Source organism: Macaca thibetana, chromosome 9 (genome assembly GCF_024542745.1).
Source record: "Macaca thibetana thibetana isolate TM-01 chromosome 9, ASM2454274v1, whole genome shotgun sequence".
In the NCBI taxonomy this organism is placed as follows: Eukaryota; Metazoa; Chordata; class Mammalia; order Primates; family Cercopithecidae; genus Macaca; species Macaca thibetana.
Genome location: NC_065586.1, coordinates 85,583,449 through 85,604,855, shown reverse-complemented (window position 1 = coordinate 85,604,855; position 21,407 = coordinate 85,583,449). Strand labels below are relative to the sequence as shown.

At 43.3% G+C, this 21,407-nt stretch overlaps 1 protein-coding gene across 5 annotated transcripts in view; it reads left to right on the top strand.

The window, feature by feature from the left end:
* PANK1 (pantothenate kinase 1) overlaps window positions 1-21,407 on the top strand; it is a 119,500-nt gene that overhangs the window by 36,535 nt on the left and 61,558 nt on the right. Inside the window, exon 1 of one of the 5 annotated variants that reach the window (XM_050805737.1) lies at window positions 20,312-21,279. The exons of the other annotated variants lie outside the window; for them this stretch is intronic. Within the exon in view, the coding sequence (XP_050661694.1) occupies window positions 20,577-21,279 (703 nt within the window). The 5' untranslated portion in view covers window positions 20,312-20,576. Of the gene's footprint in view, window positions 1-20,311; window positions 21,280-21,407 lie in introns of those variants that run through there. 5 annotated transcript variants of the gene reach the window in all.

Below are 21,407 nucleotides of genomic sequence, written 5' to 3'. Positions count from 1 at the left end.
AGTAGCTATGATGTGGAGAAAACCGTGAAACCCAACTGATAGCCAGAATTAAGGCCTCAGTATTTGCCTTAGTTCGTTCGGAGCGCTATAACAAAATACCATAGACTGGGTGGCTTACAAACTCACAGTCCTGGAAGTTGAAAGTCGAAGATCAGGTTGCCAGCATAATCGGGTTTTGATGGGAGTCCTCTTCTTTCTAAGCTGCAGATTGGTGACTTCTCCCTGTGTCCTCACATGGTGGAAGGAGGAGGATCTCTCTGGGGTTTCTTTTATAAGGACACTAATCCCATTCACAAGGGCTCCACCCTTACGACCTAATCACCTCCCAAATGCTCCATATCCTCATACCATTTTGGGGGTTAGGATTCTAACGTGAATTTTGGGGGGCACAATCAAACCATAGCAGATACGTGGTCCCAGTTAAATGATTCCAACCATTTATATCCTTTTGAGTCATCTCAGTCATCCCAGTCATCATGGAACAAACATAAGCTATTCCTTCTGAGCCCTGTTTGAATTCCAGACCCATAAAGTAGGGAGTATAATAAATGTTGTTTAATGCCACTAAAAAATAAAATAAGTTCTACTCCTATCCTAGCTACAGAATTTGTTACTATGTTACAAAGCAGTTGCTCACCAGTGGCACTGACTTTGATCCAGTCACGTGTATGACCTCTCCAGAGCCGCAGCAAGGATGGCAGCTGAAGGCTTATCCTGGCAGTCTTCTTCAGCTGCTTCAACCCAAAGGACCACAAGTGATCTATGAAAACTGGTGTTTCTCCAACTGCCAGAGGGTGCTCTAGCCATTCAGGATGTTTGCCGGATACCCCAAACTACCAGCCTGTCTGGGATGGTGATGAGAGCTCTGTCTCTAATAGTAGCTTAATTTGGGTTCAAATCCCAGCTCTACCACCTGAATTAGTTGCATGATTCCAGGCAGCTTAGTGAACTCGGGGTACCTGAATTTCCTCATCTTTAAAATGAGGATAACAACATCTAACATTGTAAGTTTGTAATTAGGGTTAAATGAGCCTTACTTACTTAGCATTTTAAAATAATGAGAGTGCCTGTAGTCCCAGCTACTTGACATGCTGAGGCAGGAGGATCACTTGGGTCCAGGAGTTCGAGGCTGCAGTGGCACCACTGCACCCCAGTGTGAGCAACAGAGTGAGATCCTGTCTCTATAAAAAAAATAAAAATGATAGCTAATGTTTACTGAGTGTCTCACAAATGACTTTATATTCCTTATCACTATCCTCAATACAATATTATGCTGATGGCTTCCAAATGTATACTGATTGTTCAGGCCTCTCGTTATCTCCAGTTTCACATAATTAATTGTCTAATTGACCTAGTCACTGGGATATCCAGTTGACACTTGATGGTTACCTTTTCTATTTTGCTGCTAAAACCTGAAAACAAGGAATCATCCTTGACTTCTCCGTTTTCTTAATTTTCCACATTCATTTAATAATTTGTTAATTTTACTTCCAAAATAGATTTCAAAACTGTTCACTTCTGTCCATCTCCCATCATTTCTCCTCTGAATAGCTGCCTCCTCTCTGGTCTCTCTATGCGTTCCCTTTAGCCCCTGCCCCAGTCCATTCTCTATGGAGCAGCCTGAGTTATTTTTCTAAACATAAATCAATTTCTGTCATCTGTCTGCTTTCATAACTGTCAGCAGTTTGTTGTAATGCTTTGGATGAAATCCAGACTGCCTACCATGGACCACAGTGTCCCAAGCCTTCAAGCCTCTGCCTACCCTTAACCTGATCTCACCCCACTCATCTTCCTCATGATGCTCCAATCACATGGGCCTTCTGCACGTTTCCAGTTCCTTCCTATCCCTTTTGACTGTGGTGTCATCTAGCTTGCTCTTCACCTCGATAGCTTCTTTTCATATTTTGTATTTTAGCTGTGTCAGTTATGAACAGCCTTGCCTGCAAATAAAATAAATCCCATCTAAGAGTGGTTTAAACACAGGAAAGTTTGTCTGTTTCTTATACAATTTCCAGAAGTAAGCATCCTAGGGCCGGCACAGCAGCTCCATGAGACCATAGGGACTTAGCTTCTTCCTACCTTTCAGTTTTATCATCCTTCATGTATTGACCTCATGTCGTAGTCTGTTTTCTGCTGGTATAACAGACTACCACAGACTGGGTAATTTATAAAGTAAAGAAATTTATTTCTCACAGTTTTGGAGGCTGGGAAGTACAAGAGCATACACCAGCATCTGGTGAGGGCCTTTGTGCTGTGTCATAACATGGCGGAAGGGCAAATGAGCACATGAGACAGAGAGAGCACGAGGGGTAGACTCCCTTTTATGACTACCCCTCTCTCATAACTAAGCTACCCCTATGATAATATTAATCCATCTGTGAGAGCAGTAGGCCCCAACTCCCAACACTGTTGCATTGGGGATTAAGCTTTTAACACATAAACTTGTAGGGGATACAGTCAAATCATATAGCCTCATAGGTCTGACTTCATACTTGCTGCCTCATGATCACAAGACAGCTGCTGCACTGTTAAAGCAGAAGGGGGAAAGCAAAGGGGTAAAACCCACTTTTGATTTAACTTTGTATTATGCAGGATTGCAAATATAAAAACCATAGAATAGTATAGAAAGCCCCCCATGGATATACCACACACTACAATAATTATCGACTTGTGGCCATTTATCTATTATCCACCCCCACTTGACTCTCCCTCTCTCCTCATTATTATGAAGGAAAATCTAGACATTCTATCATTGTTTTCCAAAGTATTTCACTATGTATTCTAAAAGATAAAGCTTTCCCTTTTTCAGCATACTATTGTCACACAAAAAATAGCAATTCCTGGCCAGGCGCAGTGGCTCACGCCTGTAATCCCAGGTGGGAGGCCAAGGTGGGTGGATCACCTGAGGTCAGGAGTTCGAGACCAGCCTGGCCAACATGGTGAAACCCCCGTCTTTACTAAAAATACAAAAATTACCTGGACATGATGGTACATACCCGTAGTCCCAGCTACTCGGGAGGCTGAGGCAGGAGAATCACTTCAACCCAGGAGGTGGATAGTGAGCCAGGATAAGTGCCACTGCACTCCAGCCTAGGTGACAGAGCGAGACTCTGTCTAAAAAAAAAGAAAGAGAGAGAGAGAAAGAAGGAGAGAGAAAGAAAGAAAGAAAGAAAGAAAGAAAGAAAGAAAGAAAGAAAGAAAGAAAGAAAGAAAGAAAGAAAGAGAAAGAAAGAAAGAAGGAAGGAAGGAAGGAAGGAAGGAAGGAAGGAAGGAAGGAAGGAAGGAAGGAAGGAAAAGGAAGGGAAGGAAGGAAGGAAAGGAAGGAAAGAAAGAAAGAAAGAAAGAAAGAAAGAAAGAAAGAAAGAAAGAAAGAAAGAAAGAAAGAAAGAAAGAAAGAAAGAAAGAAAGAAAGAAAAAAAGGAAGGAAGGAAGGAAGGAAGGAAGGAAGGAAGGAAGGAAGGAAGGAAAGAAAGAAAAGAAAGAAAGGAAGGAAGGAAGAAAAGAAAGAGAAAACCAATTCCTTAATATCATCAGATTTCCAATTATTCCACAATAATTCAAATGTCTAATTCAATAAAAGCAACATTTTTTTTTTACAGTTTAAAGTATCCAAATACTTGCAAATAAGTATTTGGACTTATTTGCAGTCCATGCAGTGGACATGCCCTTGAAGTCCCTTTTAATCCATAGGATCCCCCTCCATCTCTTTTCTTTTCCCCTTATTTTTTGAAGAAACTAGGTCATTTGTCCTATAGAGTTTCCCACAATCTGGATTTTTCTGATTGCATCCCTATGGTGTCCTCTGTATGTGTTGTAAGTTAATAGTTGAATATACATGTTTGATTAGATTCAGATGTTTTATTGTTCCTTTTTTCTTCTTGGCAAGACTACTTCGTAGGAGGTATTATGTTCTGCTATCCAGAGGTGCCTAATGAGTGGTTGTCTCTCTTTTTGTGACATTAACAGCTTTTGATGATTAATGTCTAAATCCATTAATTCCTTATGTTATAAAATGATAATGTTTTAAGTCTATCATTCCTTCTTCATTTGTTAGTTGGAATACTTTTATAAAGAGAAACTTTCCCATTCTATTTTTAAGTTACCCAACAGGTACAAACAATAAAGGAACGACTAATGCTTGATACTTTTCCTTAGTTTACCAGTTTTCTTTGAGACAGAGTTTCACTCTTGTTGCCCAGGCTGGAGTGCAATGGCATGATCTCGGCTCACTGCAACCTCCACCTCCTGGGTTCAAGCGATTCTCCTGCCTCAGCCTCTCGAGTAGCAGGGATTACAGGCATGTATCATCATGCCTGGCTAATTTTGTATTTTTAGTAGAGACAGTGTTTCTCCATGTTGGTCAGGCTGGTCTCGAACTCCCCACCTCAGGTGATTCACCCGACTCAGCCTCTCAAAGTGCTGGGATTACAGGCATAAGCCACGGTGCCCAGTCACCAGTTTTCAAAATAGTGAATTGATTCACTAGCATCCTCCAATGGTAACCAATCAGACTTTTAAAAAATTATCTTAGTGAACTCATTGATTTAAACATATTGGATGTGTGTTAATGCATTGCAGTTATTAGCCTTACTGATATTCAAATAGTCCAATTTTGGCCATTGGGAGTGTCCTCAAGTTGATTTATGAGTTCCTTCTTCATGAGAAAACCCAAAACTTTCCGGAAACATCACTTGGACAGTTTCTTCTCTTATCTTACTGGCCTGAGTTGTGTCAAATGGCCACCCTGAGCTGGAAGATGGCAGTGGATGGAGTTTAGATCATTCATAATCTCCTCAAAGAGGTTTCCCCTGATGCCCCACCTAAAGAATGCACCCCCTATTATTCTGCAGAATGCTATCCTGTTTATTTCCTTTATACTAGTAATCATAAACTGTAGTTACTGTATTTGTTCATTTGTTAAGGGTCTGACTCCCTCACTGGGTTGTAAGCTTCACGATGTTTTCCCTAGCACAACATTTGCAGGTGCTCATAAAATTTACTTAATAAATATATGTCGAATTAATAAAACAAATGAGGTAGAGACCATTTTATTCCTATTGTATCCACCATCCAATACAGTATCCATTATTTACATTTAAATTTAATGTAAATTAATTACAATAGAAAATTAAAAATCCATTTCATTAATCTCATTAGTTATATTTCAAATACTTGAAAGCTATGTGTGGCTAGTGACTATCACATTGCACAGTGTAGATACAATGCATTTCCCCCATCACTGAATACTATTGGATAATGCTGGAGAGAAGAAGAAACTGGCTATTAGATAAATCAACTTAATCAAGGTCATAGTTACTAAGATTACACAGCTACTAAGAGAAGGAGCTGGATTCAAAGCTATGTCTGAGTGACTTCAGAAATAGAACTCATAACACCATAACATAGTCATCACTGTTGTTATTACTTGATTAGTCTTGCTTTCAATTTCAGTCTCTCTAGGGGAATTTAGGGGGATTCAAGCCTCACTACCGCATAGGTTAACTGACTATCTCAGTTTGCCTGGGCTGAAGAAGTTCCCAGGATGCAGAAAAGTCTCAGCAAACCATGCTACCTAATTATCAAAATCTTTATTGAGGTTTGTGGCAGGTAAATAGATGGGTTCACTCAACTCCATTTCAACCACTTTCAATATGCCCTATTGCATGCTAGAAGTGAGAAAGTTGAAGTCTTTTCCCAGATTTCCTTACAGCTTTGGTCCTGTACATGGGGTAGCTCTGCCAGGCAGATGCACTTGGGCAACATCCGGAAGGCCTGATTGAGGAGGAGGCTGCACTTCTGCTGCTTTGTCTGGAAGGCAGTGCAGTGGCAGCAGAGGTCTCAGTGTCCTGTCCTTAATATCATGGACTTGGAGAGGCAGAATATGGGGCATGTGTTTTGCGTGTATAGATTCAACCTGAGATGGTCAGTCCTGAAGCCAGCAACAGGAGCATTGACTCCCTGATTTCTTGTTTTATGATTGTAACAGAAGTAGCTACTCCCTTAGTAAAATGATTCTGTCATGGAAAGAATACCACCCAAGAGAGTCATTACTGGGAGCCAAGCCAGTAATGGCTGAACCTTTAGCTTTTCCAGTGATTTTTACTCACTCAGTTTCCCATATTAATTCATTTTATGCTAAAACGAGTTAAAGTGGTGAGATATAGTGATATAATAAGAAATGTGTATTTGGTTTCTTCTCCCAGTTCCTGACACAAAGCTCCTAATCCTTTGGAATTTCCCGGGTGATAGGAGTGTCTTTTGTTCTAATGGAGCGAGTCTTGGTGGACTCCTGGATGGAGACTGGTCACCAGAAAGACTAAGCCATAATTAGAAGCTTTGAACTTTCCAACTCACCCCCCATCCTTTGGGGAAAGATGGAGATTGGGTTAATTGATCATGTCTATGTGATGAAGCCTCCATACAAATCCCTGAACTAGGGGGTTTGGTGAGCTTCCAGGCTGCTGAACATGTGGAGATGTCTAGACGGTAGTAAACCTGAAGAGATCATGGGATCTTTGCTTTCCTTCCCACATACTTTGCCCAATGTATCTCTTCATCTAGCTGTTCATCTGTATTCTTTATAATACTCTGTAAAATGACTGGTAAGTATAAATAAAGTGCTTTCCTGAGTTCTGAAAGCCATCCTAGCAATCAGACCTGAGGAATTCGTAGCTGGTTGGCCAGAAGTACAAGTCACAACCTGGGACTTGTGATTGGCATTTGAAGTAGGGTGCAATCTTGTGGGCCTTAGCCCCTAACCTGTTGGATCTGATGTTATCTCCAGGTAGCCGATGTAAGAACTGAATTGTAGGAGACCCAGTTGTGTCCACTGGAGAACTGCTTAGTGTATGGGGAAAACTCTCCACATATATTAGCCACAGGGTTGTTCTATGTTGTGTTGTGTATGAGAGGAGAAGGAGGAAGTTTGTTTTTTTCCCTTACAAGTGGATTTTTATTATTATATGCAGCTGATGACCCCTTACTATTCAAAGGGGATTTCATCTGGGAAGCAAGACAGCTATAAGAAATCTGAATAAAATCTGAATATCTAGCATGCTAGGACCCTAATATAAGGTTCTCCTTATCACTGCTGTCATTCTTTAAGAACTGTGCATACATCCTATTCACCAGAATCCTGAAAATACTTGAAATTTGATTTCAGAAACATGACTATATGCGTATACACACACACACACATACAAATATTCCTTGACTTGCAGTGAGTGGGGTTATACCCCAACAAACCCATCATAAGTTGAAAATATCATAAGTGAAAAAGGCATTTGCCACCTAACCTACCGAACATCATAGCTTAGCCTAGTCTACCTTATATGTGCTCAGAACACTTATGTGAGCCTATAGTTGGGCAAAATCATCTAACACAAAGCCTATTTTGTACTAAAGTGTTGAATATGCCATGTAATTTATAGAACATTGTACTAAAAGTAAAAAGCAGTGGTTGAATGAGTACTTGAAATATGGTTTCTACTGAATGCCTACCACTTTTTCAGCGTTGTAAAGTTGAAAATTGTAAGTTGAATTATTGGAAGTTGGGAACTATCTATACAAATAGAAATCATTATATTAATAGTTAGAAAAAAAATTTAAGGGCAAAAAGGCTCTTTGAGAAACAAAAATAATAGCTTGAAGAATATCAATGAGAAATAAAGGAACCTAGTAATTTTTATGAAAGGTAATGCTATGTAGGCAGTGGAATATTATACCAGGCATTTGCAACCGTGATGTAAAGTCTGCGGGTAAAGGGAGATACACTGCCTTTTGGGAGGCACTACAGCTGAGTTATGGAATGTATAGGTGTAAACAGGAAAAAAACCCTGATTTTCTCTCTACTCTCATACTCACCACACAGAACACTTTTGTGACCAGATGTGTGGGAGTTTTCCCCACATACCAAGCAATTCTCCAGTAGATACCAACTGAGTGTCCTACATTTCTACGTGGAGATAATGCCAGATTCCAAAGATTGAAGACTCAGTCCCACAGGACTGCTGCCACTTCAGATAGCCATTGCAAGTCAAGTCCTAAGTTGTGACTTGTGCTCCTGAATAAGCAGCTGTATTAGTCTGTTCTTACATTGCTATAAAGACATACTGAGACTGGGTAATTTATAAAGAAAAGAGGTTTAGTTGGCTCACAGTTCTGTGGGCTGTATAAGCTTTCTGGGAAAGCTTCAGGAAACTTACAATCAGGCAGAGGGTGAAGGGGAACCAGGTACATCTTTACGTGGCTGGAAAAAGGGTGAGTGCTACATATTTTTAAACAAGCAGCATCAGGGGGATGGTGCTAAACCCATAGATCCAATCACCTCCCACCAAGTCTCTCCTCCAACATTGAGCATTACAATTCAACATGAGATTTGGGTGGGGACACAAAGCCAAACCATATCATTCCACCCCTGCCCCTCCCAAATCTCATGTCCTTCTCACATTTCAAAACACAATTATGCCTTCCCAATAGACCCTCGAAATTTTAACTCATTGCAGCATTATCTCAAACATCCAAGTCCAATGTCTCATCTGAGATAAGGCAAGTCCCTTCTGCCTATGAGCCTGTAAAATCAAAGACAAGTTAGTTACTTCCAAGATACAATGGCAGTACAGGCATTGGGTAAATGCTCCCACTCCAAAAGGGAGAAATTGGCCAAAACAAGGGGACTACAGGCTCCATGCAAGTCCAAAATCCTGCAGGGTAGTCATTAAATCTCAAAGCTCCAAAATAATCTCCTTTGACTCCATATCTCACATCCAGGACACACTGATGCATGGGATGGGCTCCCAAGGCCTTAGGTAGCTCTGTCCCTTTGGCTTTACAGGGTACAGCCCTTGTGGCTGCTTTCACGGACTGGCAATGAGTGCCTCTGCCTTTTCCAGGTGCACGGTGCAAGCTGTTGGTGGATCTACCATTCTGGGGCCTGGAGGATGGTGGCCTTCTTCTCACAGCTCCACTAGGGGCAGTGCCCCAGTGGGCACTCTATATGGGGACTCCAACCCCACATCTCCCCTCTGCACTGCCCTAGTAGAGGTTCTCCATGAGGGCTCCACCTCTGCACCAGACTTCTTCTGCTTGGACATCCAGCTATTTCCATACATCCTCTGAAATCTAGGCAGAGGTTTCCAGGCATCAATTCTTGCCTCTGTGCACCTGCAGGCTTAATAACACATAGAAGACACCAAGACTTGCAGCTTGCACCCTTTGGAGCAGCGGCCTGAGCTGTGCCTTGGCCTCTTTTAGCCATGGCTGGAGCTGGAGGAGCTGTGATGGAGGACAACATGTACTGAGGCTGCATAGAGCATTGGGACCCTGCGCCTGGCCCATGAAACCACTCTTCCCTACTAGGCCTCCAGGCCTGTGATGGAAGGGGCTGCCTTGAAGGTCTCTGAAATGCCATGGAGGCATTATCCCCTTTGTCTTGGCTATTAACATTCAGCTCCTCTTTACTTATGCAAATTTCTGCAGCTGGCTTGAATTCCTCCCCAGAAAATGTTTTTTTTTTTTCTACCACATCATGGGGCTGCAAATTTTCAAAAATTTGCATGAATATAAGCATATGCTGTTAGAAGCAGCCAGGCCACATGTTAAACACACTGCTGCTTAGAAATTTCTTCCACCAGATAACCTAAATCATCTCTCTCAAGTTCAAAGTTCCACAGATCTCTAGGGCAGGGCACGATGCCTCCAACCTCTTTATTAATGCATAACAAAATGACCTTTGCTCCAAATAAGTTCCCAATAAATTCCTCATGTCCATCTGAGACCATCTCAGCCTGGACTTCACTGTCCATATCACTATCAACATTTTGGTCACAACTTAACAAGTCTCTAGGAAGTTCCAAACCTTCCCTCATCTTCCTGTCTTCTGAGCACTCAAAACTGTTCCAACCTCTGCCCACTACCCAGTTCCAAAGGTGCTTCCACATTTTCAGATATTTTTATACCAGTTCCCCTCTTCTCTGGTACCAATTTTCTGTATTGGTTCATTCTCACATTGCTATAAAGAAATACCTGAGACTGAGTAATTTATTTTAAAAAGAGGCTTAATCAGCTCATGGTTCTGAGGCTTCTGCTTCTAGGGAGGCCTCAGGACATTTACAACCATGGCAAAAGGTGAAGGGGAAGCAGGCATATCTTCAGATGGCTGGCAGGTGGCAGGGGAGGTGCTACACACTTTTAAACAAGCAGCACTAGGGGGATGATCCTAAACCATTAGAAACTGACCCCATGATCCAACCACCTCTCACCAGGCCCCTCCACCAACACTGGGGATTACAGTTTGACATGAGATTTGGGTGAGGACACAAAGCCAAACCATATCATCAGCTATATATTAAGGTTCCCATGACTCCTCACCTCGGGTTCAACAATTTGCTAGGAGAGCTCACAGAACTTAGAGAAACACTTTACTTACATTTACCAGTTGATTACAAAGGATATTATAAAGGATACAGATGAACAACCTGATGAAGAGATACCTTGACACAGTCAGGATATTTGTCCCTGCCCAAATCTCATCTTGAATTGTAATCCCCAGTGCTGAAGATGGGGCCTGATGGGAGGTATTTGTATCCTGGAGGCAGATCCCTCATGGTTTGGTGCTGTCTTCATGACAGTGAGTTCTCGTGAGATCTGGTCATTTAAAAGTTTGTAGCACCTCCCTCCAACTCACTCTTTCCTGCTTGCTCCTGCTGCTGCCATATGATATGCCTGTGCCCCCTTCACCTTCTGCCATGATTGAAAGCTTCCTCAGGCCTCGTCAGACGCCAAGCAGATGCCAGCACCATGCTTCCTGTGAAGCCTGCAGAACCATGAACCAATTAAAACTCTTTTCTTTATAAATTACCCAGTCTCAAATGTTTCCTTATAGCAATGCAAGAATGAACTAATACATACATAGAGCAAGGCATGGATGGGCGACTACCCTCCCAGCACCTTTATGTGTTCAGCAACCTGGGAGTTCATCAAATTGCATTATTCAATAGTTTTAGAGAGCTTAATCTCTAGCCCCCACCCCTTTCCTGGAGGTTGGTGGGTGAGGTTGAAATTTCCAACCCTCTAATTATCTAATCACTTGATTTTTCTGATGTCTGGCCCTATCCTGAGTCTATCACAGGGGGCCCACCACAAGTCAACTTATTAGCATAAAGTCAGGTATGATAAAAAGAGACCATTATGAATAACAAAACACTCCTTTTTTTCCCCCCCACTCTGGGAAATTTTGAGTGTTTTAGGATCTCTGACAGGAATTGGGACAAAGACCAAAATATTTTGTTTTATACCACAGTACGTTCTGGAGCCATCCAGACCTGTGTTCAAATGTTAGTGACACTGTCATCCACTGTGTGAACTTGCATAAACTAATGAGCCTCTATAAGCTCCAGTTCCCTAATCTGGAATATGAGGATAATAATAGTACCCAATTCACATGGCTATTGTGATATTTATAGTGTGCTGAGTATAGTATATGGCACATGAGGACTTAATACATGTTAGATAATATGACTATTATAATTTTGCTAAACTCAGCTCCATTCCTGAAATTATGTCCAATACTTGGGGTCATTCTGATTATAGCCTATCAAATTTCTAGGCAGCCATGCACCATCCCCCTCCATATCATAATTAGTAGGTGCTCAAAAAATATTAGTGCCTTAGTTCATCCTGGGTCAATATTATTCTGGTAGTCAATATTCTAATAATTCTTTTAAAACTGTGTCTTGACATGTGCCCTTTTTCCATTAGAGGTTTATTCATGTAGGGTGTGTTTCACTCCTGCACCCACAGTTATTACTGGTAGTGGCAGCTGCTGATGCTATATTTTCCCCTCTTTGTTGACCAAAATAAAACGAAAAATAAAAAAATAGACCACAAGAGTATCTTGGGTATGTGTTTGAAGAAAGTACTCCATTACGAAGAGAGAAAGAATAGTAAAGAGAAAGAGATTACTCTCATGTGGTCAATTTGAGAAAGCATAAGACCTGGGCTTGACTTCAGCTTGCCCCAGTAGAGCACTCTTTCATACGTTCCCACTGACCACAAAACCCACACCACTACCTCACTGATGCTATACCTGCTAACTCCAAGGCTTTAGTCACACAAAGAATATAGCCATTCTTCTTTGCTCTCATAATGTTTAACCATGTCTTTTACCTACAGAATTTCAGAAACTGGCTTTAGGGGATCCAAAATCAAACCAAGGTTGCAGAGTGTCCTACCTTGGAAGGAATGCTGAAAAATTGATTTAAACCCTTTTTGCTGCTGCCAGATAACCAGTTGGCCCATTACTCAATAAAGCCATGGCAACCAGCTATGCTACATACGCTACCTCTCACATGCTTTGTCCAGCCCAGCCTGCATATCTTACCCCTATTGTCAATTCCAGCACATTGTCTCATAAAAAATCCCTACCAGCTCTTTTTCAGAGAGTCACCAGAGGGTCCTTGTGCCTCTGCTGTCTCCCTTGAACTCAAGCACAAATCCCCAGATGAAAGCTTTGTCTGAGAAATCCGCATGGCCCCATGTTAATTTTCATTACATCGGGAGCCTCTGGTCTATAACAAATTATTGGAAGATTAGACAAACTGGCCTAAACCTTCTCCAGTGGTTTGTTCCAGTAAATAATTTTTCTTACACTTGATTTGCCCTATTGGGGGAGACAGGTTCAATTCATTCTTTCAATCAACAAGTTTTTATGAATTACCTACCATATTTATGATGTGAGATACACTGTAAATACCTCTTCTATATCTACTCCAACCTCAGTTAACTTCTATTCAATATTCAGAACTCAGTTTAAATACCACTTCTCTGATGAAGCTTGTATCTAGGCCAGGTCAGCCTGGTATGTACTCTCATGGCACTAGGGGGTCTTATATTTTATGCATTTTGAAGTATGCACTAATGTCTTTGCTTTTTTGGTGAGTGTGTGCTTAAGGCCTGTCTTTTCTGTAATACAGATGAGGGCAGGGACTTTGCTTTTGCTCAGGATTGTAACTCTGGTACTTATCTTGGTACCTAAGCGAGAGGCTCTGATGAATGAGTTACCAGAATCTCACTATAACACCACTCACCAAAGTATTTTTGTTTGTGGTAAGCTCTGACTGCCTGGGGCATCTACAGAAAGTACGGTGATGAAAATCCGCACCTGAAGGTAGTCTCTTGTATGAGGAAACCCCATGGTGAATCTCTGAGGAAGTTATAAACACCAATAACAAAAAAGCAAAAATGAAAAAATAAAAAAAGAAGTTCATCCTGGGTCAATATTATTCTGGCAGTCAACATTCTAATAATTATTTTAAAACTATGTCTTGACATGTGCCCTTTTTCCATGCTCACACCATCGCTATGTGGTTAAGTGGATAAAGACTTGGGCATGTTTGACTTTATTTTCACTTTAGCAAATAATTAGAATTTCTATAGTGAAAACATGCAATGACATCGTGGTACAGAGGTTTTATCAGTGTGTCTTCAGAAAGTAACAATAAATTACGAGTCTGATGTAAAGTTACTAAAAACTAAGTTACAAACCCACATTGCAGACTTCCTTCTTTAATCAAGAGGAAACTATAAACCAAAAATAAAATTCTAAGGCCCTCAGCTGACTGAACAGACCCCCCTTGGCCAAGGGGATTCAAAAAAACACCTGAAAAACTAGTTCAGGTCATGATGGGAAAGAGGGGGTGAAACATGCCTCATTATACCCTCCCCTTCCTTTTGAGTTTAGACACAACTGACCAGCACTGACATTAAAACAGGGATCTTAAGGCTGACAAGACAGAATCTTTGTAGCAATAAGATAACAGATTCCAATCTGATTCTGGTGTAACATCACATGACAGCCAGTGGGCCCTGAAGGAAATCAAGTTATTTCACCTCAAATTATATTTCTTTACCTATATTGAAATGGCCCTGCCAAGCTGTCACTTGTGGGGGAAAAATTTATATTCTGTAAAGATTCCCTTATTAGGTCTTTTCCAGAAAGTCTGACAACTTTTAAGGTTCAGTAAGAGACATTCACATCTATTCTCTCTGAAGCCTGGAGGCTTCATGTACATGATAAGACCCTTGGCTTCCACAAAGCACCCCCTTATCTTAAGTTGACATCAACTCTTGAGGCAGAGCTTAACGCTGTCAACAAACTGCCCATCAGGAAATCTTTGAATCCACTTATGACCTGGAAGCTCCTGCTTCTAGATGTTCCAATTCTCTGGGCTAAACCCATGTATACCTTGCATGTATTGATTTATGTCTTTGCCTGTAACTTCTGACTCCCTAAAATGTATAAAATGAAGCTGTACCTCAACCACCTTGGGTATATGTTCTCAGGACCTCCTGAGGCTGTGTCATGGGCAATGGTCCTTAACTTTGGCAAAATAATGCTCTAAAATTGATTGAGACTTGTCTCAAATACTTTTTGGTTTACAAAACCTTTCCCAGAATCCCCCAGGCTTTCCCTCATATTTCATTGGCCAGACAGCTCCTAAGTCAATCACAAACTTAGACCAATCAAAACTGCTCTCCTGAGTCTGGGCCCACTTTCCCAGGGAGTTTTACTGTCCATGGTCAACAAAAACTGGGACCTCTGAGCCAGGAACTAGGAACCTACTTTGAAGACAATCCCCACTGTCTGTTCCTCTTCTACTCTGCAGCCTCAGCTTCTTCACCTCTACAACGGGGGGAAATTGCATCCTTCATTGATTCCACACACACTTTTTCAGCTCCCATTTTGTGTCCAGTACTGTGTTGAGTCCTGGGGATTCAAAGATTCCTTTCTTCTTGTTTGTGTAGCTGAGACCTATCAGAAGTGCTTTGGAGGCCAGGTATTTAAATTTATACATATAAGTGTATAAATTTATCCTACTTGCTTTCTAATTCAAACTTTTAATTTAAAACACACACACAGCTAGTCAAAATGAACACATTTTGTTTGGGGATTTTGAGTGGGAGGATTTGGTTTATTGTTTGCAGGTCCTTGAGGATCCCCCTGCCAAAAAAAATTGCAATGAAACGTGTTAAGTGTAGCATTAGACTGAGATACACAGAGTGATATGGCTTACACCAGAGAGGCACCCAACCCAGCCTGGGAGTGATGCAGCTCAGGATGGAATGGGGATCTGCTTAGATTTGAATGTTGAAACCACATCCCCAGCTGCACAACCTGGAAACATAGAAATCAGCCAGCCACACCTCTCCCTCACCCTCCCATTGATCAAGTCCTATAGATTCTATCCTTAAATAATTCTTGAATCCACCCAGTGCTCTTATTCCAACTGCTGTGTCCTTTACTCAGTCCCTTATCACTTCTTACCTGTTTTTTTTTCAGTAGTCTACTTGGTCTCCCTGACTAGGGATCTCCTTCCCCAATCTCCTTTCCAGGCTTCTGCTGAGGATACTCCCACAATGCAAATCTGGTAGTTTTTATACTGCCTAAAACTCTTCAATAGTTTCCCACAGCCCTCAGTTAAAAGTCCAAACTCGTTCCTATGGGATAGAAAGCTATTTGAGATTTGGGTCCCATTCAATTGAAACTACCTTTGCAAGAATTATAACAGTGAGAAAATTATGACAGTGAAAGAGATCTGATCTAACCAACCACCGTCTTGCCTTTACCCTCCAAACTGCCTTTAATCATTCCTGGGCTTGGGCCAAGCTAACTTTAGGATACATTTAGTTTATAGTTTAAATGATAGTAGCCCTTCCCCAAAACTAAACCGTCTTTTTTTGTTGTTGTTGTTGTTGTTTGGTTTTTGGTTTTTGGTTTTTGAGACGGAGTCTCGCTCTGTCGCCTAGGCTGGAGTGCAGTGGCCAGATCTCAGCTCACTGCAAGCTCCGCCTCCCGGGTTTACGCCATTCTCCTGCCTCAGCCTCCCGAGTAGCTGGGACTACAGGCGTCCGCCACCTCGCCCGGCTAGTTTTTTGTATTTTTTAGTAGAGACCGGGTTTCACTGTGTTAGCCAGGATGTTCTCGATCTCCTGCCCTCATGATCTGCCCGTCTTGGCCTCCCAAAGTGCTGGGATTACAGGCTTGAGCCACAGCGCCCCGCCCTAAACCGTCTTTATAGGTTAGGCAGATAAGAGGAGCCTGAATTCTGCTAAAAGTGTAGACATAAATGTTTACCAGTCATTATTCCAGAAGTCACAAGATTTACAACTTTCACAAATACTCCGGCAGATAACATCATATTGTAAAACCTAAGATTGGCCTTTTGAGATGTCTTTTCAGGGTTTTGCATTTTTGACAAACAGTCGCTCCACGTGACCTGCCAACCTGTCCTGTGGCCCCTCCCAGAGGCAGACTCAGCACACATGCAGCAGGACCATTTTCCACACTCCTATGATTGCATCCCCAGCCAATCAGCAGCACTCCATTCCCTGGTCTGCCAAACTATCCTTGAAAAACCACAGCCTCTGAATTTTCAGGGAGACTGATTTGAGTAATAAAACCCCAGTCTCCTGTTCAGCTGGCTCTGCGTGAATTAACTCTTTCTCTTTTGCAATTCCCCTGTCTTGATAAATCGGCTGTATCTGGGCAGCAGATAAAATGAGCTTGTTGGTTGGTTACATAAACTTTTCAGCCGTTACTACTCACCTTCTCCCTTCTCAAGCTGCTCTTCAGCCTGTGGAACTCCTGGCAGTTTCCCAAAAATGCCAGGTTGTTTCAAATGCACCCACAGAGTCTTGGCTCCTTCAGTTCTGAGTGGATTCTTTTAAACCTTCTCTCCCTATTCACCTGAAGAGAGGCCAATATTATTCAAAATTCAGTTTAAGGGTCATTTCCTCCCTGAACCCTGTTTTAGCTTCCATCTCAGCACCACTCCCCCACAATCCCCCACCCCTGACTCTGTCATTGCTCACTCTCTGGGGTCTTCTGGAGTTACCTCCCGCAGTATAGACGGCATACTTTGCTTCCTTCATTGTTTCTCCAAACCGTGATGATCATCTGCCTCAAATCCCCTGGTTTTGAAAAAGTTATTTTTTTAATTTAAAAAATGTTTATTCATCATCATCGTTATCATCGTCATCACCTATTGATGAATCAGTCTATGGAACTGGACCCAGAATCTGTGCTTACAAAATATCCTGGGTTGCAAGTTACACTGCATGTTCATTTTTTGCAAAATACCTTGAGCTTTATAAGATATGCATACTTTTCTGTATGTATGTCAGTTTTAATACAAAGTTAAAAAGGAAAAATTCCCTAGGTTATTCTTACATAACACTGATGCTGGAGAATCACTGACTTTTCTCTCTCTACTGAATTGTAAGCTTTTTGAGGGCAGTGAAGCCATCTATCTTGTCTTTGTATTCCCAGCATGTTTTAGTGCCTACAACATAGTACACACAGTAAATGATTAATAAATAAATGAATAAGACCCAAGGGAGTGCGCTGGTTTGTGGGTTCCCTTCTCCCTCACTCTCTTCCAAACATTTGTTGCATGCCCCTCTTAGAGCACATGACAGCTCACGCCCCAAAGTTACACCTCCTACACACACCCCTGAATAAACCTGTGAGATGCCACCTGGCTTCTTCCCTACCATACGCTGGGTGTAACTGATCCAAGCACCCAGCCTGACAAGGGTAGGAGAAAGGAAGCAGGTGGAGGACGTTCTGTCCCAGTACCAGTACTTTTGCCCTGCCTGGGTCTGAGCCACCTGGCTCAGGCCTTCCTCAGCAGGCCTGGGAATCAAGCTGAAAAAATATGTCCTTGGAGATATTGCAATGCTAAAGCTTCTATTTGCATCTCTGATGTAAGTTGCCTCCTAAGCCACTCAGTTCAATTACGTGGGAATTTGAAAATGATATATTTGAATATTTAGGAGTGACTGGTGATTTTTAGCAAATTTACAGTAGAAAGTGAGGGGGACTCTGTGTGAAATATCATCTAAGTCAGGGTTGTCCAATCTTTTGGCTTCCATTGGTCACATTGGAAGAGGAAGAACTGTCTTGGGCCACACACAAAATACACTAACACTAATGATAGCTAATGAGCTAACTAAAAAAAAAGTTGCAAAAATAAATCTCATGTTTATGAATTTGTGTTGGGCCGTATTGAAAGCCGTCCTGAGCCGCATGCAGCCTGTGGGCCACGGGCTAGACGAGCTTGATATAAGTCATTTATCCAATCACAAATTATTACCAAGTGCCTTCTAGGGACAGAGTGATGAACAAGTCATCTGCCTTAAAGACGCTTACAGTGAAGTGGGGTGAGATGGGCAATCAAATAATAATAACGTCTAACTTTTCCTAGCACTTACAATGTACTGGACACTTTACATATGTTAACCTTAAATAATGAGATTTAGAGAATATGATTAACTATGAAGTTTGAGTGCAAAGCTTGAGGATAGCCACCTGGAAACACTAACTCCAAATGAGTGGGATCAGTGCTCCAAAGTGGAGAAGTTAAGATTTCACTTATACCGGCAGAGATGGAGAAGTTCCAGCAGAATTACATTCAACATACAAAACCAATGCATATGCCACAGCGATTTGATTGGTTACAGACTGCTGCATTCCAAGGAAGATTATTACTCTGTGAGGAGAGGCAATGATCCAAGGGATTCATATCTCTGGCCATGCTTGGTCTTCCTAATTATTTACAAGGAAAAAAGGCAAGGCCAGGCATGGTGGCTCATTCCTATAATTCAATACTTTGGGAGGCCAAGGTGGGAGGATAACTTGAGCCCAGGAGTTGGAGGTTACAGACTGTGCCACTATGCTCCAGCCTGGGTGAAGGAGTGAGACCCTGTCTCAAAAAAAAAAAAAAAAAAAAAAAAAAAAAAGCAGAAGTTGTAGCTGCATAGCCACATTTCTCTCAAGTCTCACAATAAAGTTCCAACAGCTTGAAGTTTGAATTATTTAATTTTACACATGTGTTACGCATTTCATCAGTCTAACAACTCAGTGGTGTCCTATTACTCTCAAGTTACAAATGAGGGAACAGATGCATTGTATAGTTACAAACTGATAAGGAGTCATAAAGGGAGTACAAGGAGTAGGAAGAGGATATGGCAGGGAGACCTAACGTAGCCCTAAGGGTGAGGGAACATTCTCTAAATATGAGAAGTTAAACAGGAGATCTAAAGTTGGAGTCTAGTAGACAAAAGAGGTCTTAGAGAAGAGACCTGCAGGCAGTGGAAACAGTAGAATGTTGTTTAAGGAATTGAAGGCAGCACAGGGAGCCCCTGATGAGACAGGAGAGGTAGGGAGGGGCCAGATCACCTGGGGTTTTTTTTTGTCTGTCTTTAAATAGCATAAGGTTAGGGAAGCCAAGAGAGTTGAGATTGAGGGTTTAGTTCCACCTTTGCTCTTAATCTCAGCCATCTATCTGCAGCTCAGTTTCCTGATGTGAAAAAAGTGTGCAAGAGTGGATGGACCAGAGTGCTCCAGTGGCCCCCATGGTTCTGAAGCTCTGATTCTAGGTGAGGCTCTGCTGGAAGGAATTGCCAGATGCAAGCCCTAGATGCTGCTGAATGCACTGAAACCCAGGGGCCCAGCAACCCAGTAGCCAGCCAGCACTTGCCAGACTCTAACTCCTCTGTAGATTAATTGCAAATCATGGAGAATATCACAAAATAAATCACACAATAAATACGGCTGTAAGCATGGTTTGTTCCCCTCCGTCGAAACAAAGGGCGAACAGCATAATAAGGAAAACTAGCTTTCTGAGCATTTACTATGTGCCAGGATTGTACCAGGTACTTTTAGTAGGTTTTCTCACAACAGCCTCCTGTTATGGATAGGAAAGTGAGGCCTCAAGAGATTGCATAACTTTGGGAAGGTACTCACCACTCAAATTAGTCCTGCATACTGAGCATGGACAGTCCCGTTTCCTGTTGCCAGAAGTGTTACCTTGAGCAATAACGTTATCTGGGTTTGCTCAGTGGCCGAGTTGTAATTTGAACCCACTGCTGACTCCAAAGCTCATGGTGTTGGTCACCACGTGATGCCTTCTTAGAAGAGGCAACTCCTTACTCTATAAATAACATGACATTGTCTTTTGAAGTCCTTCCTGGGTGAGGAAAGTGCTTTTTATAGCATGGAATTGCTCCTGTTTATTTGGTCTCTTTCAGCACCGATTAATCCTGCCTACAGTTTTGTCCTTCACTGTCCTTACACTGTATTCCTAGGTTTCCTCCTGCAAAAGACAACTCCATGAAACCACATGGTGTTTGTGTGTGTGTGTGCCAGCAAAGAAATTTCACTCCCCTCCCTCCCCAAGTCTGCCTACTTTTCTATAAATAATTGTTCTCCTCCCGCCCCTCAGGCCTCTAAGTAGTTTGGTCACTTAACCAAACGCACAGGCACACACGCGCGCGCGCGTAAGCACACACTCACAAAGCGGGGAGGATAACGTGAATGACCTTGCAAAGGTATCTTGCCCACTGGGGACAGGATTAGCAAACCTGAAACCTCTGCAAATATTTGTCTTCCTCCCGTATTCCTCCTGAAGCGGTTCGCTCCCCTCGCTGTCTCTCCCAGACCCCTCTCGTTTTCACTCCGCCATACAAAGCCCAACCCGCCCATCTCCTCTCTGCAAGCCCAGAGAACTTGATTCCCCATGTTGAAACTCGTCGGTGGCGGTGGCGGGCAGGACTGGGCATGCTCAGTGGCGGGGACCAGTCTGGGAGGCGAGGAAGCCGCGTTTGAAGTCGCGCGGCCCGGGGATCGGGGGAAGGCGGGCGGCGGGAGCCCCGGCTGGGGGTGCGCGGGGATCCCCGATTCCGAGCCCTGGGCTGGCGTGCTCCAGGCCGGCGTCGTGGGGCCGGCGCGCGGGGGGCAGGGCGCGGAGGAGGTGGGGGAGTCGGCAGGAGGAGGGGAGGAGCGCCGGGTTCGCCATCCCCAGGCGCCGGCTCTGCGGCTGCCGAATCGGAAGCCGCAGGGAGGATCCGGGGAAATAAAGACGCCCGAGAATGACCTCCAGCGAGGCCGCCTGAGCCGGGGCCCGCGCGCAGCCCCGCCAGCACCCGGCATGGGCGACCGCGGCGGGCAGCCGGAGCGCTCGGCCCCGCAATCCCCTGGGGCCCCCGTGGGCACCAGCGCCGCCGCTGTGAACGGGCTGCTGCACAACGGCTTCCATCCGCCGCCAGTCCAGCCGCCGCTCGTCTGCAGCCGGGGTCCCGTGGGCGGCAACGACGCAGTGCCCCAGCGCCTCCCGCTCCTACCGGAGCTCCAGCCGCAGCCACTGCTCCCTCAGCATGATTCCCCGGCCAAGAAATGCCGGCTGCGGAGGAGGATGGACTCGGGGAGAAAGAACAGGCCGCGTAAGTCCCGCTGGGAGGGGAGCGCGGGCGCAAGGCAGACGCAGCGTGCGGGGCCCGGGACTGGGAGCGGCTGGATCAGACGCCGCAGCACGTCCCGTGCGCCCCCGCGTCTGCGGTCGAGGGACTGC